The 25,928-nt window shown below is 36.8% G+C and overlaps 1 protein-coding gene and 1 long non-coding RNA gene across 6 annotated transcripts in view; one reads left to right on the forward strand and one right to left on the reverse strand.

The window, feature by feature from the left end:
• Nucleotides 1–229: 229 nt before the first annotated feature.
• The window catches only part of LOC134529419 (uncharacterized), a 35,831-nt gene continuing 10,132 nt past the window's right edge, over nucleotides 230–25,928 (forward strand). The window contains exons 1-2 of one of the 4 annotated variants that reach the window (XM_063363474.1): nucleotides 230–596; nucleotides 19,201–20,057. In XM_063363474.1, coding sequence (XP_063219544.1) covers nucleotides 19,242–20,057 — 816 coding nt within the window. In that variant the 5' untranslated portion in view covers nucleotides 230–596; nucleotides 19,201–19,241. Of the gene's footprint in view, nucleotides 597–2,317; nucleotides 7,039–19,200; nucleotides 20,624–25,928 lie in introns of those variants that run through there. The other 3 variants (XM_063363473.1, XR_010074568.1, XM_063363475.1) reach the window with 3 other exon arrangements.
• LOC134529420 (uncharacterized) overlaps nucleotides 11,235–25,928 on the reverse strand; it is a 41,112-nt gene continuing 26,418 nt past the window's right edge. Inside the window, exons 2-3 of one of the 2 annotated variants that reach the window (XR_010074569.1) lie at nucleotides 18,299–18,449; nucleotides 11,235–18,201 (exon numbers count right to left, since the gene is read on the reverse strand). This is a non-coding gene — a long non-coding RNA (uncharacterized LOC134529420). Of the gene's footprint in view, nucleotides 18,223–18,298; nucleotides 18,450–25,928 lie in introns of both variants that reach the window. The other variant, XR_010074570.1, reaches the window with a different exon arrangement.

Here is a 25,928-nt window from a genome sequence, read left to right on the forward strand (position 1 = left end):
AACTAACGTCTTACGCATTTTTTTTTTAAATGTGTATCTCCCCCCCCCCCCCCTCCCCCAAACACACACACACACACACACACACACACACACACAGGGCGTTGTGCTAGCACAATGCGGAGCCACAAAGTAGCGCGAAGTGGCGAAGTTCCGCATACCGACACCAGAGGCCAGGTTCGCGCAACTCGATGCGATTATGGTCGACCCCGTCAGTTCAGTTTCGCTTGACGCTACGGTAAATGTGACGTGTGTACCTGTTGATTCTCGCGTTTCTTAAAACATATTGCATTTAACCTACATACCGTGTTAATTATGTGTGTTTTCGACGAGTTGAAAAATAATCAAAATCATATCTTCATTTGGATCTTCACTGAGTTTGACTTTAAATCTTTTTAAACTAGCGAAATGCGTTGTACAAGTGTTGGAAACGTAAACAAACTGATTTTTAAATTTTATGATGGTGTTTCAACAACTAACATCGCTATTTATTGAAGTGTTGCTGTCCTTTCTTCACACATATCGATGGCAATCGTTTGTGAAGAGCAGGCAAACTTCTGGTGACTTCCACGCAGAGATTTCAATGAAAGGATAGACACGTAAGTTCACAGTGAGGCAAGCGCGCAGGTCGGTAACCTAATCGCGTAACTGTTGTTCCACATGTGTCACCCACAGGAATAGAATTCATTAATACAACACCTTCAGAGTAAATCAAGCATTTAGTTGACACTGAATGAACACTTCACAGTTTCATTTCATTAATTAAGAAATATTATTGTTAATAATGCCGTTTCTAACATTGAAGTACTCTGAAAATATTAATCTTTTATAAAAAAAGAAATAATTTATAAAGTTTAACTGTTATATGCGTATACGTAAGTGCATAATACAATCCCATGTATTTAATTTAGGAAAATAAGACTGTAAATATTCAGAATTCATTAATGGTAGGACCCACATTTTTTATTAGTTTATCTTGTAGGCCTCTTTGAAATAATAACTGTCGCAATTAGTGAGACAGCATTCCACGAGCATTTAAGAAACATTACAGTTTGATTTGGGGCCATTTTTTGGGGATAGCATAAGGGACAAGCATTAGTCATCAAAGATTTTTATACTTTGCAACATAGGTATTCTTTTGTAGAAATGAAAATTTTTATTTAGAACAGCACTATTACAAAATTATAAAGTTATCGATTTTATATATTGCAGAGAGAATAAATAATGCACTTTTATGTTTGATAACATTTCTTCTGTATAATTTTGTAACTAATACCTAATGTTCAACTGTATTGTTGCTAGTTCATTTTCATAATTAAATGTATTCTGGCCAGCATATGGAAAAGTTTTTTTTTTTTTCATAAACTTTTGCATCGTAGAAACATAGTAAATCATTTCACTCCAGCTTTTTTTGACTGACTTATAGGTAGCGTAATAAAATGTAGGCTTATTCTTGAGCTGATTCCGGCCTAGTATCTCATCACAAACCGTAAACTTAGGAATAAAATGTTAAAATGATTTTCTGCTACTATTTCTTTAAAAGTAGGTACCTACTGTAAAAATGTCAGCAAAATATGCTGGCATTAGGTTTTTAGTATAGTATTATCCATCATTATAACATGTATTATAGTGTCATATGGCTTTTTGTTTTTCAAACCTCTCAAATTTATTCTGAACCAGGATCATTTTAAAGACATATCATTACTATACCTAGTTGAAATGATGACAGCCCAGGGTTTTATAGCCAACAATTTACTAACACCCTAATTGTGTGCCAGTCTTATTTTAACCTTGGCATGTCATTAGAGTTAAGTAATGTTGGCCCATTGACTATACACAAAGTGTTGCATAGAAAACTTTGAAAATTATTCTGGTTGAGAAGAGAGAAAATGTGAAATAGAAGTTACCATAAACAAACATAGACTTCCAACACATTAAAAATCCAAGTCATTATGAAGCATGTATTATGACAGAATTTCTAAAGAATCTGTACAGAATTATTTGTATTTATTCACTTAAAATGGGTTCTGTTTTCCTGCCCAACTTGTTCACATAAGAATAAACGCTATTATCATCCCCACACATTCACACTGTCTCAGGGGAATACATCGAAGAAGAAAGGGGGATACTAAAAAATCTATAAAAAATCTATCATTCCCAACAAAAGGAAAGAATTTGAAAGCAAACAGCAGGCAAAGAGCTTCACACCCCCCCTCCCCCCCCCCCAAAAAAAAACCTAAAACAAAACCTGCATTGTCTTAAACCAACATTTTTTATGAATGTTATTAAACTGTGACAACTTTGCTAAACACAGTATACTTATAGAATGTTAGCCCCATAGAGAGCATCTATATTATAATATATTTTTTGTGTAAAAATCTGTGAATTATATGAAATATAATAAAACTAAATGAAACAGCTATTTGCATTAGGTAGGGTGGAGGCACTGGTTTTGGCCACTGCTCCCCTTATGGCCACATTCATATTATTGGTCAATTTTTAAACAACAGGCTATTCTCAACCAATCAAAACCAAGCTTATAAAAATCTGCTGACTCTTAGCTACAGTTTCACCCAGTAGCCATGCATACTCTGATGCAAACAGATGTGATGTCAAGGTTTATTAGTTTGTATGTTCTAAAATGTTCACATTCTTATGGTATTTCTTAAGTGCATCCATTTATTTGGAAATTCACAGAAAATTTATTTGATGACCTAGAAAGAAGGAACTCACTTTCCAGGTAGGTAAACATTCTATTTTTTCCATGTAGTATGATTGTAACTGACATAACCATAAAATTATAAGGTACATGTGCATGGCCATTAGTGGATCAGTATTATCCTTCACTTACTAGTTATGGCCACTAGGTGGCTATAAGTGGTGATATACTTACCCTCTGCTTATGGCCACATTTTGTTTATGGTATTAATTTTTGTTATTAATATAACCACAGGCCTATTTAAAAGTTGAAAACTATGATTTGGCAATTATGTAACTCATGTAGCATTCTCAATTATTATCTTCGATAATAACCTATTTTCTATTAACTTATATACAAAATATTATGATGCATTTTGAGGCAAAATTAATATTTATAGAGGCAAAATTAGTATTTATAGAGGGTGTTATGTATCATTTGGTTAGGCAGTCTCTAGAAGTCTTAAATATTATTTTCACCTAAAAAGTCTTAATCCAGGGCCTTATAAGTTAAGAAAATGGGGGGAAAAATTATATATATTTTTTAAAGACATGCTAAGTTATTTATACCAACCTTATTTTATTATTATATAAAACTACACTTTCTTTACAGGAGAATGGCTTCAAGAATCAACCGAAAAGGGGGAGTAGAAAAAATTAAGAAGAGATTCCAATATTCCCCTTCCAAAGTAAGCAGTGCCCTAAAGGCAATTGAAGATGGAATGCGTGTAGCTACAGCAAGTAAGCTATATAGTGTTCCAAGGACAACATTGAGAAATAAATTATCTCACATTTCTCCAGCAGAATCTACAGGACATTGCGGACCTCATTCTGTCTTAGGGAAAGATATAGAGGACATGTTAGTTCAGTGGATCATTGATTGTGCAAACATGGGATTTCCAGTAGACAAAGAAGATTTGTGCTCTTCAGTGAAAAAACTTTTGGATGAAGGGAATGTACAGCAGAAATTATTTCTTGATAACCGTCCTGGTAAGAAGTGGTATTATTCTTTTTTAAAGAGACATCCTGTCATATCACAGAAACACGCAGAGTACGTTAACCGAGCTAGAGGTGCAGTGACTGAAGAGAAGATAAGGGCTTGGTTTAGGGAAGTTTATACTTCTTTAAAAGATTATTCTGATGTCTTGGAAGACCCCAATAGGGTGTTTAACATGGATGAAACCTGTTTTTGTTTAGTTTCAAAGGGTTTGCTGATTTTAGGGCCTCGTGGTCAACAGATTTATGATGAATCTTCCAATTCAGATAAGGAAAACATTACCACATTGTTTGCAGTGAATGCAAATGGCAAGTTTGCTCCACCTCTAACAATTTATAAGTATACACGAATACCTGCCAACGTAATAAAATCTGCTCCCCCTGAATGGGGTATTGGAAAAACTGAGAATGGGTGGATGACTGGGGAGAGTTTTTTTGAGTATATCACAAATGTTTTTCTACCATTTTTGATAAAGTCTGATATCAGTCGTCCAGTCATAGTATTTCTTGATGGACATAGGTCTCATCTCACCATACATCTTAGCAAGTTTTGCAGAGAGAACCAAATTATTTTAGTAGCTCTCTATCCGAACTCTACCCACATTTTACAGCCACTAGATGTTGCAGTATTTGGACCGCTGAAACACAATTGGAAGAAAATAGTTAGAAGATGGCGAATTGACAACGATAACAAAGAAATCACAAAAGCAGAGGTCCCTTTGGCTTTATCAAAAATTATATACGAACCAAGCATGCAGAAAAATGTTAAAGCTGGGTTTGAATCAACAGGTCTACATCCTTTTGATGCAGATAAAGTTGACTATACAAAATGTATTGTTCGTAAGTTGGCAACCTCTCAGCAAGATACACATGTTGAGAAAGAAGAGATCGTGAAACATCTTAAGTACTTTGAGTCTAAGATTGATGGTGATCTGCTTCAACAATTTAGACAAATGAAAAAAAGGACTCATGAGTGGGAAGGGAACCCACATGCCACTTTACTTTTTGATGTGTGGGAAAAAATTTTTGAAGACTCTCAGAAAACACCCCGTTGTAATGAACTAGTGAATGAACTTGAGGCTGGTCCAGATGGAAGAGCTGTTCCTGATCATGATTACAGCACGCCACATCCTGCTGCACAAATGGAAGCTCATGATTCAGAAGGCCAAAGTATTCCTACAACTGTTGATATTTCTTCAGGCATGGATCTTGACCTGTCATTTACAACAGTTTCTATAGAAAACCTCTTGTCCCCTTCAGTAAGTTTATCCGATTTGACAATTTCTCCTGGTCTCATGTCCCTCCCGATTGATTCACATATTCCTTCAACATCAGCTATGCCTATTTCACTTTCCAGTGATGTAGAAAGACAATCCACATCTGATACTCCTCGATCCAGTGATAGTAAATTAAAAAGCTCAAGTGAACCTACTGCTATTCAAATAACCCCTCCAAAAACACTAGCAACAGTTTTTAAAGATGTGATTAGATGGCCAGATAGTAAAGACTCTAAAGGTAAGAAGAAAAAATAAATAATACCCTCAGTAGTAACAAGTGATAAGTGGTTGGAATTTCACACACTAAAGGAAGAGAATAAGAAAGAGAAGGAGAGACAAAAAAATGAAAGAAAACTGAAGCATGAATTAAATAGGAAACTGAAAGAAGCGAGCAAGATACTGAAAGTAGCTAATAGGAAAACTAAAATGAAATCACAGAAGCCTAGTACTTCCAAATAAAGTTCAAGCAGCTCAGATGAAGAATGGGTTGAAAGTGGGGACAGTCTAGATGATGTTGAGTTAGGTGAATGTGATTTAGATGATCCTTTGGACGTAGAGTTGAGTGGTGTGAAAAATCTTAAAGTAGGAGATTTTGTTTTGGCAAAATTTAGTTTTACAGGAAAAAAATCTCTCTGTGTGACAGAGTACAAGTACGTTGGTGTGATTTCAAAAATAATTTCTGATTGTGAATATGATATTCAGTGTTTAAGATGTATAAACTCAAAAAAAACTGAATTTGTGATCATAGAGAACGACATTTCACAAATCAATATTTTGAACATTATTGGTAAATTACCTGATCCAATCCTCAAAGAAGAGGGTCGGATGTTGGTAAATGTGTTTCCTGGTGCTGTAAAAACTGTTGAAAAACACTAGGATATTGTCATTTCAAACTAGGCTAGGCTTATTGTCATGTTTTAAATTAGCATATTTGAATCGCTTATTTATGAAAAGGCATAAGTCAATTCACTAAAAGTTGTGGGAATATGCAAAAAACTATATCATATCTGTTATAAGTTTCATACATCAAAATTAATATTTTTTTACTACTCTGTACCTAAATGTCACTACATTGACAAGTGCATGCTTTGCAAGTGTTTCATTACCTGCGAGAAAAAAATTGTTAAATATCACAGACTTAGGCCCTTTTATAACTTAACCTTGCAAGTCAACAAAACTTATGTAATAAAATATTCCAATCGAAATACAATGATGTAATTCAACCTAGATATAGTTCAGTAAACGTGTACACCATATTATTGAACACTTTACGCCATTTTCACTGACCTTATAATGCATAACATCACAGGCATACCCTCTTTAAACAACACCACAAAAGTTATGTACTAAAGCATCATTTCACTTTAAACAACAGTGATGTAAGACTACACATTGTTTTGAAAACATGTACAAAAGGTGTTAATATAACTTCACACTTTGTATGTTATTATGTAACAATGCCTGTTACAATGGCATGGTAGCTCAGTCTGTTTGCTTGGTAGGCCACTGGATAATCTCATCGTAGAAGTCTCTGTGTTCACCTGGAACATAACGGAGAACCTTCTTTAAGTCAATAATCTTCTTTGCATTAATTGGCACATTTTTCGCAGGATACGCCTTTTGAACAGGAATAGTAGGATTCAAACTTTTGTCGGATGATTGACGAAGCACAAAAGTATGTGACACAAGGCCGCCAATGAATTCGGAAGCAACTACAGTACCTTTATGGCGACTGTTGTACTGGAACTCTACAAACCTTGATACAGCAAAGTCTTGCTTCTGGCTTCGCGGAACTGCTTTACTCTGGCTTTCCAATGATAAGCATGTCTTTTTGTAATGGCTGGGCCACCAATTCTTGAAGTCCAACACGTCATCAGATGTTACCATGTTGACTGTGAATTTTCCAGGAACTCCTGCAGATGTAATAAGTTGGCAGACCTCCATGGGTACATAGTATCTATCAGTCTTTTTAAGAACACGTTTCACCAGTGCAAAATCACGATCGCAAGCAAGATATGAATGACCACGTATCGGAAACCGATGGATAATAATGACAAATCTGTTGGTGTCAGTAAGTGATAACAAGAATCTTACCATGCAATTCGCGGGTGCGCGGGAATAAGGGGATAAGTCAAATATTGGCCAAAATTGTTTTTTTATGGTATGAAATAAAGGAGAGCAAGCTCTACAAATTGGTCCAAATGGGTTAAGTCTAGCACCCTAGCACTGAACTTTTGGAATTATTAATTATTGATCTTGTATAATTGGAAGAACTTTAAATGTTTGATATCTTAATTTAAGTAATATTGACATATCCCCTTTTTCCCGCGCACCCGCGAATTGTTCTTATTCTGCCCTCCGCAAGCATCACTGTAAAGGTGCAGTTCTTTAACACATGGAGGCACGTTGTCACTTATGTATTTGTGGAGAAAAGAGCATGTTTCATTTGGCCCTTTATTTGCCTGCCCTTCGTGATATAAAAATAAACTCGCCTCATCTGTTTTCAGGTTATGTATGGCAAAGGGAAACACCGAAAGCTGGCGATAGTAAAAAAGCTCTTGTAATGGAATGCAGGGCAGTGAAATGTTCTGCATATAATCAAACGTTAACCCTAACACACTATCATTGTTTTTGCAAATGTGTTTTGTGTCTTTCATGCTTGTGTAAAACTTGTTACTCCTTCTTTCATGAATGGCCAGCTCGGCCATGGCAACTCGCTTAGCACATTCATTAAGATTAGGATTTTTTATCTTGACCTTCAGTTGTTCACATTCTCCACAGGTGTCTATCTGTGGTCTCCCAAAGTGGAGATTGAAATTTTCCCTGAAAATCTTGTAATAGAAAGAATACTTAACTTTACAATCAGGAAATTTCTCTTTGAACAGTGTATGCATCTTCTTTATATCCAACTGCGCATCAAGATATTTATATTCTTTGGATGCATGGTGGCTTATCTAGACAGGAAATGAAGATATGTGGTCTTTGATGGCCTGAACATCACCAACAGGCACCGACTTCCTATTGTTTTGTTGGCCTCGCATGTCTTTTGGAGTTTGTCCACATAGTAACAATGTTTGCAGTCTCCTTACCCTCTTGGCAGATACTCCATATAACTGAATGAATGCTTTCTTGCACACTTTCACTCTTCGTTCTTGAATAACTACATGGAAAGTGAAGGAGGATGACCTTTTTCCAGACTTGTCACCATTCCTTGGTCGGCGATGTTTAATTGGCACAGCGTCAAGCAAACCTTGAAGATAGATGTCTTGCTCATTCTTGCATGAAAAGGAATGTATAGCATCAAGTAATTTCCCTCTCTGTGCAATGTCAATCTTGTCATAGCATTTTCTTGCACATCTAAAACAATAAAAATAATTTTTTTATGAGTCGTGCGAGCTATTTTAAATATTTCCAAATTATCAATAATAGGTAGTTAACTAATACATTTCTACAAACTGAATTATGTTTACGTGAGTGAAATCTGAAAGATGAATGAATATAAATCTTAAAAGAAAATAATATGAAGAATTAGGTTACCTGCACGACTCGGTAGTACTTTTAGTTTTCACAACATTCCCTCTGTAGTTTGCATACTCCTTTCCTTGCAGACGAGCTCGTTTAATTCTTTGACATTTGTATTCTTCCACATTTCGCACACCTTTTTTACGTTTCATGGAATGGTTACAATCATTTTCCACACAAGTCTTATTAGACTCCATTTCACTCATTTTCTACTAGTAAACAAACCAAAAGTAACTGAAAGTACACAACAAAACAAATGATAGCAGAATATACCAGCATGCAACACTGCATGATACTGCCAAAGAGGTCGGAAGAGTATACTGCTATTTGTTTTCTCTTTGTAACTAGCTGCAATTATATGGTTATGAAAGGACATAAGTCCACTGATTAATAGCTGTAATCATTTGGTTATGAAAGGACATAAGTCCACTGGCTAATTCCTTTTCATAACTAAACTAAATTTTCTGGCGGTCGGTAAACCCACTTCCATGCATCAGACTAGTGCCTTTTAGTAACTAAACAATGCGTATACACCCACAGATTGGCATCCTGTATGTAACTCATTTCTTCAAAAAAGTTGACTTATGCCCTTTCATAAATAAGCGATTCATTTAACTTAATTAACTTTTTTATAAGTGTGTTTTTTGGTTATTTAAGCCTTTATTACTTAGAGCCTATTTCAGTTAAGTAGTAGAACCCCTAACATTTCCTTTGAGTCTAATTTTATATTTATTTTTTATTTTTTGTTTTTTTATTAATTAAAACTGAATATATACCTTAAGTTTAAGATTAATTATGCTGGCTATAAGTGGAGAAAGTGATGGCCATAACTGAATACAGAGTGGCCAAAAGTGGTGAAACATGTCTAGAAAATGTGATTTTTTTTTTATATTTTATGAATTATTTACAGCATAAATTTTACCATATGGGAAGATGAACGAAACTTCAAGTTGTAAATTAAAAATCTTCCATAGTTTATATCAATATTTTTTGTAATAAAAAATATGTTTGAAGTACAAAAATGTCTTAATGTGGCCATAACCGGTGCCTCCACCCTATATAGAAATAGTTTTTGATATGTTTGTCGTGTTTGTTCCAGAATCACTGAAAACTGCTGTATGAATAATACACATACAAAATCTACCATCTCCTTTTAAACATATTGCGAAATTTCACCCATAAGTCATCTAAAAGAAGGAAGTTTGATGTGATTAAGAAAAATTAATCTCTCTTATTCTGTTATTATTTTATTCTATTAGAGCTTGTACTTGCAGCGGCAATTTGGGACCCATACCTAGGGATAGAAATTAAGGAACTGGAAAAGGTGCAACGTAGAGTGGCTTGATGGGCGATGGGTATGTAGAGGAGGAGAAAAGGGATGAAGGGTGAGAAATGAGAAACATAGACCATCTGTGATGATGGAGCAGGGGTGGACACACTACACAGGAGGAGGAAAGTAGAGAGATTGGTGAAGTTTTTTAGGGTGACAAGGGGTGAGGGTGGCTGGGGGATGCTGGGAGACAGGTCTAACAAAGGGGTGTATACAGAGAGGAGGGATCATGGATGGAAGATTCAGAGAGAGTGGAGAAGAATGGAAAGAGGAAGGCAAGTATTCCTGGTGAGGACGGGGAGGTAGTGGAATATGATTGAGGGAAAGATACTGGATGTGAGAAGAGGAAAGGACTTGAGGAAGAGGCTTCAGCAATTGGGTGAGAGGGGGGGGGACTCTTTGCCACCGGGTGGAAACTAAATTGCAAGTGTATCAATCAATAAAAAAAGCAGGAGGCAAGAAAGCAAGAATGAATTAAATATATACAGTGTTAGGTGCTCTATTTTTTTTTTTTTACATTTTTCTAAATTTTACTGCTAATGATTGGTTTGGAATAAATAAAATCCATACCTCTTAAGCTAATTAAGCGGAAGGTATGAATTTAGGTATGAATCATATGCAACCAAACACTACCAACTCTTTTTATATTATTTTACAAAATTCTACCTTTAATTTGGTGGAAACAGGGTTTAAATGTTTTTATATTTTAAATATACACATTTTTAAGCTATTATGTGGAAAGTAAACTAGTGAACACAAATAATAGGCTTATATATGTGTACAACAAAAATTATCAACTTTTTTTTATCATTTTATAAAATTCCACTACATATGGTTTTATAATGTAAAAAAAATTAAATTCTAAGCAAATCAAGTATAGGGTGTATATTGTTTATAATTAATATACATACAAAACCTACCATCTCCTTTTTACCATTTTGTGCAAAATTTTACTTCTCGTGAGATTGGTTTAGAAACAAAAAATGTAATTACTGAATCTAATGAAATGAGAGGTAAAAAAAATTGACATAAATAAATACAAAACACATAAAAATTTAGGCATAGGCCTACCTTTTTTTATAATTTTTACAACTTTTTTAAATTTTCATTCCTAATGAGGAGAAATGGTGTTGGTTTGGTTTTATAAAAGCTAAACACAACTCTGAGTTCACTTACATAGGAGGGGAGAAATTTGGATTTATTAATTTAAATTGAAAATAATGAAAGTGACGTCCCTCGGCTTGAGGTCCCCGATTCCCTGTTTACGTGACTGTCCAGTTATGCCCGTACTGCTCTCGTCGGTGAGGTGTGGGTCCAGGCCAACGTGGCCGGGACCGGGAACTGCGGGACCCGGAGGGAGAGTTAGGTGAAGAGGGATAGTGGTAGACTGTTCCAAGGATAACTCGGCGTTGACAATTTCACGAGCCTCTTTTATTGACGTTTTGGAGCCTGCCGCAGCCTGGCGGAACCGTCGCAGAACAAGCGCCCTTCCCGCGGCGACCCGGACTCCCGTAAAACCGTACTGTCCGTTAAGACGTCCTGACACAGGTTGGGAATTTTCCAACGTAATACTGACCCCGTTTAAGATTACGCCGTGAAGAAGCGCAATACATGCGCGGCCCGTTACGTAACGTTTCGTAAGACGGCGAAGGTTCTGAGACCCGTAATTACACGTCCGTGTTCTGGAACTCTCGGCTGGTAACGTCACTCGAAAAACTCGTAGTAAATTCAGTAAGATGGCGAATGACTCGCGGAGGCAGCTCGGCTGCCGCGACAATCCGTGAACTAGAAACGTAAGACTGGCCACGAGCTCAAGGTACGCGCTTCGCGAGCAGCGCGGAGCGGCGTACACGACTGTCTCGGTTCGAGCCCTGAGCACGACTGCCCTTCCCCGCCCGCCAGCGGGCCGGAGCTCGCGGGCTGCTGGGGAGGGGAGGAGAAATCGGCCGGCGTGGGAGAAGGTCCCGCCCCACGGCGCGCCAGGCTGCAATTACATACTAGCACACTTGAGAAAACACAGAATATTTACACAGCTAAACGAAACATTAATCAACAGCAAATTTACAGAATTAATAAATTACGTTTACATTATTTACATACTCGTTGAGGCCCGTGACCATTTGGGAAAAATATACAAACACAGAATTATCTATTGCACAAAAAGGCTCATTGGCCCGCTAGGGCGCACGCGGGTGCGTCCCTGGCCGTCGCACTTCACTGGGGAAAAACACACTACCTCAGGCCCACGTCGGTGGCCAGGTACGGCCTCTGCATCTGGGAGGGTACGACGACTGTCGTCAAAAGTTTATCATTATTATTTTTTTAAATTTTACCCCTGATATGTTTAAAAAAGGATACATTGGTCTTATTATGGTTACATATATCACTAAATCCACTAATGCAAGTGGTGTGAATTTTTCATTCACAATTTTACATTTAAAATAAAGTGAATATATTTTAGTTTTAACTCTTTGCTTATCAGAAAAAGGTGGAGCAGTAAAGATTTTTTTTTTTCATTGTCTTAATATTTTAATAAATCCACTAAGTAAAACAGATGTTAAAAAAATTTAATATTGTAGGTAATCTGTATAAAAAAAAAGGTTGCAAGTTATTAAAACATGAGATATAAAACTGTCACCAATATTCTTCTTTAAATTAAATTCGCTTATAAATTACCACATTCGAAATTCCACCCTGAATGATTTTGCTGTAAATGAATTCTTGTATAGACTTGAAATTTTATTCTGTGTTGTTTTTAAAGGTGTTGTTCAGTAGCCTACAATATGTAATTCATGGATGTCTACCACAGACACATTATTCTCATATATTTTAAGTACCTACATTTGTCTTCAACATAATCATTTGCCTTCCCTGATAACCACACTTGTCAACATTGTCATACTATATGTCGTGTAGGACGTGTGTAGTGGAGAGGTTGGTGGCCCTGCGGGGGTCGGCTAGATGGTGTTTGTGAAGTCGTTCTGTTGAGTGTGTTGATATCGGAGTCGGGAGTGAAGGACACAAGGAAGATGTTGAACAGCAGGCGAAGCACTAACAGCATGTCAGGAAGGACACAATAGTGGCGACGAGGATTTGTATTCTACGACCCGGACGTGCGTGCGGGGAAAAAGTATGGCGATGTTTCCGGCGTTTGGGGAATTCGTTCCAGGGCGTGAAACGTGGCACACTTACTCAGAACGTTTGGGATATTATTTTGTGGCGAACAAAATTACGTACAGACAATAATGAAAAAAGGGCAATATTTTTTACCATTGATGGAGCAGAGCTGTATAACCTCGTGACCTCATTAGTGGCCTTGAAACCAACGTCCGAAGTTGCATTTCCCAACATTTTGGCGGTACTCACACAACACTGCGAACCTAAACCAAGTGAGATTGTGGAATCATTCAAATTCCATAACAGAAATCAGCACAAAGGAGAATCTATGGCAGAATTCATGGCGGACTTGTGAAGACTTAGCATCCACTGCAATTTTGCGGATTTAGATCGCATGTTGCAAGACCGGGTGGTGTGTGGTGCTCGTGATACAAAGGTGCAACACACACTCCTGGCAACTTAACATTTAAGGAAGCGGTTGAGTTGGCAACAGCTGCGGAAGCCACAGGCCGCAATGTCCATGATCTACAGGCACAGCCGAGCCCAACTGCGGGGGCAGTGCTAAAGGTAGGGCGCATCAGGTATGACAAAAAAGAGGTTAGGGATGACCAGAAGCAAAGCCCAGTTCAGGTGAACCAACAACTTGCAGCTGACAGGCGCGCTTGTTGGAGGTGCAACGGGGACCACAGCCCAAACCACTGCTGACACACTCAGACAGTGTGCAATTGTTGTGCTCGAACAGGGCACCTAGAACGAGCGTGTTTTACAAAGAAGAGGAAGGGGAATGCAGGAGTGAACAGCGGAGCGCGAGACCGGAAGGAGATGGGCAAGTCTGGGAAGCATGCCACGGACACGGCAGGGACTTTTAATTTGAAAAACCAACCCAACACTGGAGATTACAGCGTGTTTCAGACAACGGCTAGTAGGTGTACAAGTGAACCACCAATTATCCTAAATGTGTGGCTAGATGGTCAGAGACTTCCCATGGAGATTGACACAAGAGCGAGCTTCTCAATCATCAGTTTCGAAACTTACAAGAGATTGTGGCTGGACCTACCAGCACTAGCAGATGCAAACTGAGTCCTGCATACTTGGTCACAGGAAAGATTGGGAATCAGGGGGACCCCCAGAAGTATTGGTAAAGACAAAGACTAGGCAATGTAGACTACCAGTTTTAGTGGCTGAAGGCAAAGGACCAAGTCTCGTGGGCAGGAATTGGTTAGAACCACTTGGAATCAAAGTGGAGGGCATTTTCCAACTAATACACCAAGAAATACCACATGCAGTGCAGCACCATGCATGGGTGTTCGACAGTGTGGAGTTAGGAAAATATGTGGGGCCCCCAGTGACTATGGAGCTGAAACCTGGAGCCACGCCAGTTTTCCGGAAGAGTCGGGGAGTACCTTTCGCATTGCGGGACTTGGTGAGTACAGAGATTGACAAACTGGTTGATCAAGGAGTGTATGAACCAGTGGAATTCTCCACTTGGGTGACACCTATTGTGCCCATTCGTAAGGCAAATGGGAAGGTCAGGCTCTGTGAGGACTATAAAATTACAGTGAACAAAGTTTGCAAAGCCAACATCTATCAGTTACCTACAACTAATGAAGCTTTCGCTAGCTTAGCTGGAGGGGCAGTTTTTACGAAGCTCAATTAGCAGATTCCTACCTGCAGGTAGCGGTGGATGATATGACAGCAGCAATGTTAACTGTAAACACCATGAAAGGGTGGTTTCAGGTCAGGCGCCTACCTTTCGGGGCAAGCGGGTGCCCGGCTATCTTTCAGCGGCTTATGGAAACCTTGCTAGCAGGTATTCCAGGTGTGGTGGTCATGTTGGACGACATTTTGGTCTCTGGGAAAGACGTGCAGGAACATTGGGACAGGGTACAGGTGGTTTTGGCTAGGATTGATAAAGCAGGGTTGCGACTCAAGAGGAGTCAGTTATATTCTTGGGGTACCAAATTGATAGTGCAGGAGTGCATCCTACAGATGCGAAGGTGGAAGCCGTCAGAGAGGTTCCGATACCCACAAGCAAGAAGGAACTGCAGGCATTTTTAGGTATTTTGAATTTTTATGAAAGATTCCTGCCTAATAAGGCCACGGTCCTGGAGCCCTTACATCGCCTCTTAGACACAGGAGCAGAGTGGGTTTGGAAGCCGGAGCACACAGAGGCATTGTGCAAGGCGAAGAACCTGTTGCAATCGGATCAAGTGTTGACTCATTATGACTTGCATAAGCCTCTTACGCTTACATGCGATGCATCTAACTATGGAGTAGGTGCAGTGTTAGCACATGTCACAGATGATGGAAAAGAAGTGCCTGTGGTTTTTGGATCACGCACACTACAACGTCATGAGAGAAACTATTCTCAGCTAGATAAGGAGGCACTGGCCATGATGTTTGGGGTTACAAAATTCCGGCAATATGTAACCGCCCGTCATTTCACAATTGTGACAGATCACAAGCCGCTGCTGCGATTGCTGGACCCCATGCGGCAAACCCCAGACATACTATCCCCACGTCTTTTGTGGTGGAGTCTATGGCTCTCAATGTTTGAGTTTCAGATAATTTACATGCCTGGTACCAAGATACCTCATGCGGATGCCCTCAGCCAGTTACCTATGGCCACAGGAAACGTGCATATACCAACAGTAGGTGATATGCTCATGCTCGAGGCCATACCAGAGCCGCCAATCGATGCACAGACACTGGCTCGGCTGACGACCACGGACCCCATCCTTTGTCAAGTCAAGCAGCTCACAAGCCAAAGTTGGCAGGGGAGACATGTGAGATCCGAGGAGTTGCGACCATACTGGAATAGGCGAGAGGAGTTATCCATGCACAAAGGCTGTCTCCTGTGGGGCAATATGGTGATCATCCCAGAAGTGCGCCGCAGGGAACTGTTGATGGTTCTCCATGCCGCACATGATGGTATCGTAAAATCCAAAATGATCGCCCGAAGCTATATGTGGTGGCCAGGAATGGACAGGGATATTGAGCAGATGGTGGGGCAATGCCCAGATTGCCAGCAGCAGAGAGCCAACCGACCCAAAGTGAAGGATGTAAAATGGGCAATAGAGAAGGAGCCATGGATTAGGCTCTGGGTCCTTTCCAGGGAAAGGTCTTCCTCGTTGTAGTGGATGCACACTTCAAATGGCCGGAGGTGAGGAGGATGCATAGCATGTCGTCAGGTGCAGTAATCCAGGTGCTGCGATAGATCTTCAGTTGCCATGGGATTCCTCATACCTGGTTTCAGACAATGGGACAGCTTTCGTATCCCGAGAATTGGAAGAATTTCTGCAGAAGAACGGGGTGGCACTGCAGCGAACACCTCCATTCTACCCAGCCACAAACGGTCAAGCAGAGCGCATGGTACAGACGGTGAAGAATAAACTGCGGAAAATGGGAGAAAGCGATTGGCACACACGAGTTGCGTGAATGTTGTTGGCATTGCGTACAACGCCACTAGGTGACTCACATAAGACACCAGCAGAACTCCTAATGGGGCATTCATTGAGAACGGCGTTGGACCAAATACGTCCCAATCCCACCTTGAAATGAGAGGAGACCTTAAAGGAAGTCACAAACTGCCACATGTGCAGGCATTTCTCAGTGGGGCAGCGGGTGCTTCTTCGAGACTACAGGGGGATTCATAAGTGGCTACCAGGAACAATTGTAGCTAAACAAAGGCCGGTGACATACACTGCCCAAGACAAGAATGGCTACACATATAGACGTCACGTGGACAAATTACTGAGAAGCAATGTAGCACATCCAGCACACCAAGCATTTCCATCTACAGGCACCAATGGCAGTGCGTGGACCAGACAGACGTGGTGGTGCCACCCCGCACCAGCTTATGCCTACCGACGAGACGGTTCTGAGGGAGCCGGCAAAGGTATCAGTGACCACACACAGGTGCACTGTTCCAACAGAGCCAGCGAAGGAACCAGTGTCCAGACAGGAACAACTGGCAGAGAATCTGGAGCAGAAGGGTATGCACCAGCAGCTGGCCGGACTATCACCAGTGGGAGCACCAACGCCAGTTCACGGCAACCTTCCTTTCAGGGGGTTTGAGCACCCTCACGACCAGGGACGAGAGCAATGGGAGGGGCTGCGCTTGGAGCTAGTACACACACAGCCAACTCGCAGTTCGAGCAGGGCAAGGAAAGTATCCAGCAGGCTGCAAGACTACGTGTTGGGATCTTAAGGGGAGAAGTGTCGTGTAGGATGTGTGTAGTGGAGAGCTTGGTGGCCCTGCGGGGGTCGGCTAGATGGTGTTTGTGAAGTCGTTCGGTTGAGTGTGTTGATATCGGGTTCGGGAGTGGAAGGACACAAGGAAGATGTTGAACAGCAGGCGAAGCACTAACATCATGTCAGGAAGGACACAATACTATATATGTTGAGATTGTAGCCATCCTCGTTTACCTAGGTAGTTAAAGAGACTGTTGTGAGCAGCCTGCAACACCCCAAGAGCAACCCTCCCCTCTACACATAAGTGCAGTGCTACGTGAGCCATGAGTAGGTGTAAATCCACAATTTATTATTTTCTTCTGTTGTTGTCCAGCTCTCTCACAGTTTCCCAGAATCAGACAACCAATTTATTGTGTAGTGTCTGAGAGTATATGACTCGAGTTGATTTTATTTTGCTGCAACTAAATAGTCAGCATTTCCCTCATATTCCATTGTCCATTATCTATTGTAATTTCCATAAATTGTGCCCATATTTTCTCTCCTTGTTAGTGTACACCCATTCCCTGACACTGAATAATCCAACCAGATTACATTTACACCTTTCCAGTAATCATCAGGATTATACCTCACCTTTAAGTTAGTAAAAGCAAGTCTAGACTTAATAAAAATTAAAAACCCCTTTTTGTAAAATTTTTTACTGTAATCCTACTTACTCAAAACTGAGATGAAAATGATATTTACCAATCATTGGGGATAACTTTTTCATTTTATTTCATAGTTTATTAAAATTCTGAGATTTTTAGAGTTTTGTGATCAGTTACTCCAAAGAGTTTTCCAAACATTCACAAGTATGGGATGATCTATATTACTTATAAAATACAATTTCCATGTGTAACGAGTAAAGTCTTTGCGGGGGGAAGGATTTCAACAAGTTTTCTTTGACTGCAAATGTTTCATCTGCAACAAAAACCAAGTTCATATTATTTTCAACAGTGTCTTAATTTTTCGGAAGTTTAAGTTCTCCATTCTTCAACTTCTGGTAAAACACTGATTCTTCTTTTGCACTGCCATCTGAAACTCAACCAGTTTATACTATGTATGAATAATAAATAAATAATAATAAATTCCAAGATTGCATTCACCATTAAAATAAAATAATGGTACATACAATATTATTTGAAGTTGATGTAGTATGAGGTTATTATAAGTTTGATAATAGCCACATGTTTACTGTCCAAGCTACTGCCACAATTGGGAAAGTTCTACATTGATTGAAAACTTCTTGCGATTGTATCCCATTCTGCCGGATTGGTTGGGAACTAAAAAAACAACGTATTTAAAATAAAATACATATTAGATAAACCTGGGTCTGTATAGACAAAAAAAATATTGAAATCACTTAGTTATTTACTAATAAAATTAAACCAAACAGAATTGTCAATAGTTTTGTTTATTTGATAAATAACATGAAATAAACTTAAATCTGTTTACAATATCAATGCTTAAATTTAGGACTCTTAAAAATCTGTGTTAGGTGTTTTCAAGTAGAAGCATAAATATTAAATTACAATAGTAAATCACTTTCCAAATATAATAGCTACCTTAAATATGAAAAATAGGCAACAGCTACAAATAATCTAAGCATTTATTGCTAAATAAATCAAATCAATATGTAAAATACACTCATTGCTGAACTCTATAAACAAAGTTTGGTGTCTGTTGTGTGTGATCAAAAAAAATAAATAGAACCTAGCTCTTGAGCCAAGTTCACTGAGCCACTTTACCTCCAACCTTCCCCAGAGCCTTTAAATCTTGTCAGCTCTCTACAATTTAAAAGACATTATTTAATTATATTTTTGATCATATTTTAAGTTCAAGATAATGTTTAAAATTCTTTTTGAAATTTAATGATCCTATTTATTATTCTATAACTGTCTAATTACTTTTTCTGATTTGTTCTCTTAGTTTGTAATATACCACTTTTATGTTTATAGCTTACAAAATACAGTATTACATTGACTATTTATATTTAATATTTGTTATTTTAATGTGATTTTTTCATTGTTGCAGGTTATGCAAAGATGACTTAGCGAAAAGTTCAAATCAATCTGATGGCTGTGGAATCAGAAGAGGTGTTGAAAATGGTGCCGGTAGAAGAGCAGCCAATAGACTTGAGTAAGACTATGAGGAAAGCTCCTCGAAGTATGCCACCATTAATTCCAATCAGTATTCTACGAGCTGGCCTGTATGATCACCACCTGTTCTGTAAAAGGAATGGGAAAATTAATTTAGCCTCCAATCTATCATTACCTCCTGGCACAGAAATATTTACAATAAAAGCAAATGACAAGTTGACTATGAATTCCAAGAAACCAAATGTTGTAAAACAAGTGAGAACTAAATCTATTATAAGTTGCAATCAAGAGTGTTTAAGTGAAAGACATTCTGCTTCTTGTAACCAGCACAATGTTCATTGTGATAAAATTCCTCGAAAACGTCATTTTGAAAGTGAACAGTTGGAGGACGATTGGATCGCAAAACGACTTGACCGTGCTCACAGTGTACCTCACCTGACACCCTTCCCATTTGCTCTTCAGCGTCAGAAATCATTAAGTGAGTCACGAATCCCTTTGATAACTACCTTACCATCCAGCAGTCCAAAAACTGTTTTTTATTCTCATGACAGTGATGTGAGCAGCAATTTTTGTAATAGTCCTGATCAACCTCACCTGAGTAATTTATGCCAAAGGTTACTTCGTGAAGACTTATTAATAGATGGGAACTGGTCAAACAATCATGATCTAAGTGTTGTCAAGTCCTCATATAACTATCTCGATTATCATCCAAAACTTTTACATGAGTGTCATACTCAGGATCTGCTGCAGCAATATGTGCTTCAACACCAGAAAGATGATACAGTTGAACATGTAAGTATAATTAATGTTTGCACTTTGTTTGCTTAAAGTTATGAATATATAAAAGTTTAGATTGAAAAGATACAGTTATAGTAAAAAAATTATTATCTAGCAACATATTTTTGATTATTTTTTTTATCAAATCAAATCACTTGATTTGCCTAGCAACAAGAAAGTTCTAATGGTCATTATCCACAGATGTTAATGCTGCTTTTATTGATTCAGGCCCTGTTGTTTCCATTTTGAGTTTGTTGAATGTTTCAGAGTTTTTTGCCAAATGGCTTCATAGTATTTGAGTTGTAAGAATTTTCTACAATAATGAAGCTAGAACACAGAAAATAAATAAAGTATATTGTTTTTCAATTGCAGGTATGAATTTACAATAGGTAACTGTAATATATTTTTAAATTTTATGATTTTGGGTAGCCTCACAAACTCATATCCACCCTTGCACATCTAATGTATTTCAGCGACAGTGCAGACATCTCCAAATTAGTTCATTACTTATTATACTACACCATCCATTATCTACCACAATGTCAGTTTCATATTACACTTCAGACACTAGCAATTAAAAAGGACAATTTTATGTGAACATTCATTGGTATTTCACCAGTTCTAGTAAAAGGCATTGAATGCAAACACTATGGTGTGGCTCCAGTCCAGGAACTAAAATATGTCGCTAAAAGAAAATTTAATTAAGTATCCTATAATGCCTACAATGATAATGGAAGGTTTTAGGTTAAAACAAAAAGCCGCATTACGCCTGCACATGTGTTGGATAGGAAAGTAAAATGGTTTTGGTACCGCTGCTGCAACTAGCCACTTGTAAGGGAGTGCCACCCATGAAGCCTTAAGGGATTAGGCCTCGCCATAAGGGGGTCAAGGCAAGCAACATTAAGGTCTAGAAAGGATAACTGTGGTTCTGAACCAAAATCAACCCACTTTATTACATCGGTTACAAGAAAAGTTTATGAGATGATATATTTAATCATATTTAAATTTATAAATGTATATGAAAATTTTAACTCTCTCTGATATTTAGGATTGTTCTCCTGTATAGTGACGTAATTTTTTAATTGAACCTAGTAAAATTTTCATTCATAATATGCACAATCAGCCTACATTTTTTTGGCATGCTGTGAGGTTTCCTTGTATACAAACAATCTTCTCATTTCTCACCCAACATGGTTCACCAATGCAAAACTGTGATCATGTTTCTCTGTTTACAAAAAATACAAATAAATCTTGCAAATTAATTATTTTATCTTAATATCTCAGAAAGTTGTGGAACATTAAAATCTAATTCCCAAAAATTAATTTGACAAAATATGAAATGTCTCAGTTTTTACAAAAATATTTTGCATACTTCTGAGTTATATTTCTATAGATATTTTAAACACAAAAGTTTCTTTGCCATGTTGAATGCATGGTCTTTGGGTGTATGTAAACTGGCCACAAGAATGACCGATTAATAGTCCCAAAAATAAAATGTGAGTGAGTCTTTCAGTATTCGCCATTGATATGTAAAAATCAAACTAGGCCGGTCAACAAGAGGCAAAGTAAGCACTTTTTACCAGCAGACCTGAAAACTTGATATAAGGGTAATTCGAGGACGCTGAATCGAATGGTGCTAATTTTTTTAAAATTGGACGTGAAGTTTTTGGAGAAAAGGATTAAAAATTGGTTTGACTCAGTTTTTCTCAGAATCTAGGCGTTTAAGCGAAAAATGTTTCAACCAAAAGTTGTGGAGAATCAAAAAATACATTAAAAAGTTTCCCGGGTCCATCTTCGTATATGTAAACATGAGTGAGAAATATTGGAGAGAAAGTATTAAAGCGTAATTGTAAAAGTGGGGCTAGTGTGCGGGCGAGCATACGTGTGAACTAAACACAAACGAAGGGTCTTCGGCTATTCTCGGGCCTCTCCGTCATGATTAGGGAGTGCGAGTGAGAGACAAAACCATTTGTCCTCTCTTTCTATTGTCTCACGCATTAGCAAATATTTTTCGTCTTTGTCCTTCGAGTGTCGAGCGTTCTATATACTTATCCTTACTAATTATTATTATAATTATTATTATTATAAATGTGAATCTGAGTTTGTTTGTTACGCTTTCACGCAGAAACTACTCAACCGATCATTAAATTTTGTGTACATATTTTCAAGGATATGAGTTATTTTAATGAAATTTAACGCCATCTGGCGTTTCAATAAGTTAATTAAATAATTCACCAATTTAATAATATGATACCGGTGGTCAATTTACTATTCAATTTTATTTTTCTGTCACTGCCAAAAAATACTTAAACTTTTTTTAATTTTTGAGATTAGGTGTCTATTTTCTTCGGTGATTGTCGTTTGGATATTGATACTGAAGGTTATATTTTACTTTCAAGAGAATTTTGTAATTTAGTGAAAATGATGTGGATCTAATTACTCAAGTTTTCCCAGACTTGCAGCAAAATTTGAATAGTGATCGGTGGTTGTACGCAAGAGCAATATTGGCGCCAAAAAATTTATATCGTTAATAAAATCAACACTTATATTTTAAGAGGTGCAAGGGGAATGAAGGAGTATTTGTCGATATATACCATCATGGATACAGAACAAAGCACTTCATATACTTCGGAGATTTTAAATTCACTTGAAATTTTGGGTGTACCCTCACATAAACTTCAAATGAAACTAAATGTAGAAGTTACGCTTATACAAAATCTAGATGCTCCTCGACTATGTAATGGAACGAGGCTTCGGATCACACAATTGGGGAAAAATATTAATTAATTAATTTTTTATTCTACGTTAATACTTAGAACTTTTTTAAAAGTTAGGATTAATTTTTTTTATGTAATAGTGAAACATATTTCAATAATGCAAGTTTTCAGTTTTTTAAGCTAAGATGGATGTTAGAATTTTAAATACAGATGATTCCAGTCACGCAATAAAAAAAACAATCACCATATTATTTTATTTTTTTTGCAATGATCTTTGATACTTAAGGACATAACGTGAGCGAAGCCGCGGGTTAAAGGCGAGTATCTATATACAAGGGTTATTTTTTTTCAACCTCCGATCGGCTGTAATAAAAAAACGGGAATGAATTGGGAAATTATTTTAATGTCAAAAGAAACGTACATCTTTACTCTATTTTTCCACATAATCACCATGCAGATTGAGGCATTTGTCGTACCGATGCACCAGCTTTCCAATATCCTCTGCATAAAATGATGCCTCCTGCCTATTCAGCCACGTTTTAACACACAACACTCATTCGGCGATGGATTTCTCCTGCAGTGTGCCCTTCTGCCTGTAAGAAACGGATGACTCCACGCAGCTCGCATTTCGCCGTACAGTTTATCGTTGCAGCCATGTTGACATTCCCATAACCAAGCTTCAAATGAGGTGTGAGTTGGCCGCTCCACACGGTTGGTGGAAGGGGGTAAACACTACGAGACGTGTCGATTCGTGTACGAGCGATTAGGGTATCAATTAATGGGCATGCCATGGAGAAATGAAACTGTAATCACACTGCAGGGCACTGTTAAAACGTGGCTGAATAGGCATCATTTTATGCAGAGGGTATTGGAAAGCTGGCGCATCGTTACGACAAATGCCTCAATCTGCACGGTAATTATGTGGAAAAATAGAGTAAAGATGTACGTTTCTTTTGATATTAAAATATTTTCCCAATTCATTCCCGTTTTTTTATTACAGCCGATCAGAGGTTGAAAAAAAAATAACCCTCGTATATCGGCGTATAAGCGCGCCGTTTTTAAATAGAATCGTGATGCTTATGGCACGTCAGTTTCTTATTTATTTTCAAAAATAGTGAACCATAAATAAAAATACAACAATATTTCATTTTAATAGAAACAAATAGTTTCCAAAACTATTTAAATAATTGTTTAATAATTTATAATTATTTATTAATAATTTTAAATATCTCATCTTTTATTATTTGAAAATTTGTAGTTAGTCAACAAATGTTACTAAAATTTTGTTAATTATAACTCATTAGAGTTTGTTTATAGTTATCTTAGTGTTCAAACAATTCACGTTTTACTTTTATTTTTGTTGAAAGCCTTTACTAATTTTGGACAAGTCTTTCCTTAATACATTTTTAATTATTATTTTTAATGTGTTTTCTGTTAATATTTAGATAGAATAGAATTAAGACGTAATATTTTAAGAGTTTCAAACTATACTCGCTTAGATAAGCGCAACTGTATCTAAATGTCCGCTTAATAAATTTGCTTATACATTAAAAAAAGATTTACTCAAACTTTTCAATTAATCTTTAAAAGGTTTTTTTTGGAAACTTTAGATTCTAAAATAAAAGAAATAGGAATAAAAAAAGTCTAAGCTATAATATTGTAGACATAACAGAATATACAAAGGTCTCGCCTACAATAAAAAAACATGTGCGTACAGCAATTGTTTTGAGAACCATGTGTTAACCACGCGTAAAATAGAAGCGGAGCAAAATGTATCCACGTTCCCAAAATATTAACAAAATAACAGCTTATAGAACGTTCAACTTCGTGCAAATTTTGTAATGAAAAATTCATTTGTTAGAACCGAAAATTTTAATATAATTTATTATAATTATATTAAAATAATAAACTTTTAAACAATAATATTTTAATCAATAATAAATTGATTAACAATTATTAAATAATAATGTTTAGTATTTAAATTCAATAAACTGAACTAGATTATTAAACAATAATCATTAATCAATAGTTAATTGATTAAGAATTATTAAATGATAAAAAATTAATTTCTTGAATTTATTAACCAATGATAAAGAAATACTAATTGAAAAGGAATTATTAATAAAGAATGATAATAAATTATTAAACAATAATTAATTAATTAATTAATCAATAACCGAAAATTTATAGAAATTCTAAGCGTATCTAATAAATCCGAGTTCTTTTGATTACAATTATAATTATATAAGAAAATAATATATGTGAATATTGAACTTACCTAGATAAAGTTTAAAAAAAAAAAAAAAAATGTTCGAAGTGTGTAGATGCAGCATACAAAACTCACACTGCAAAAGACTTTTGCAAACCGAGATATATACAGTTGAAACAAATATTCTCCGAATCTTCCAACCGCTAAATACACAATTTCTAAAAAAGAAAAAAGAAAAAAAATTGTTATAATAATTACAACAGTAATAACAATTTATACACGAAACGAACACAATACGATACACGAATCCGGAGCTCCCTGTTTTTGATCGGTCACCTTGATCATAGGACTATCACATTTTTTTTTATTTCTAATATTTTCAATAATTATAATTCTCAAATTAAAATTATAAACACAACTGAATGCCCCGAATTGTAATGTGAGAATTAAAGTTATGTATATAATTTTATTAGAATTGTAATTCTGTACATAATTTTAATTTCTGAACAGAATTTTGTGAATAAAAGAATGCACTTCATTTGATTTTAAATATTTTAAATATGCACATAGTGAAAATTGGCAATGAATATTTTGTGTGAGCCCAATACAAATTCAGTCGTAGTATAATTTTAATGCATCAAATTTAAATTACAATTATTTTGTGGCACATTAAATTTTTTTCCTGCAATTTTAATGACTTTGAAGATGAAAAAATGCAGTATTTGTTTTCTTATACCATAATAAAAAGGAACTAAAATTATATCTAGACAAAAAATCAATTTCAGGTTTTTAGTATCCTTTAGTGTATGTTTTGCATTAATTTTATGTAGAGACATAAAATTCTTCTTTCGCAAATATGTATTCAATTTGATATACAAATAAATATTTTATAAGGCAAAAGCAAAAAATCTATAAATAAAATTTTATAAAATGCATAATTTAACAGAATAATATTTAAAT

The sequence above is a fragment of the Bacillus rossius genome, chromosome 2, assembly GCF_032445375.1.
Source record: "Bacillus rossius redtenbacheri isolate Brsri chromosome 2, Brsri_v3, whole genome shotgun sequence".
NCBI lineage: Eukaryota > Metazoa > Arthropoda > Insecta > Phasmatodea > Bacillidae > Bacillus > Bacillus rossius.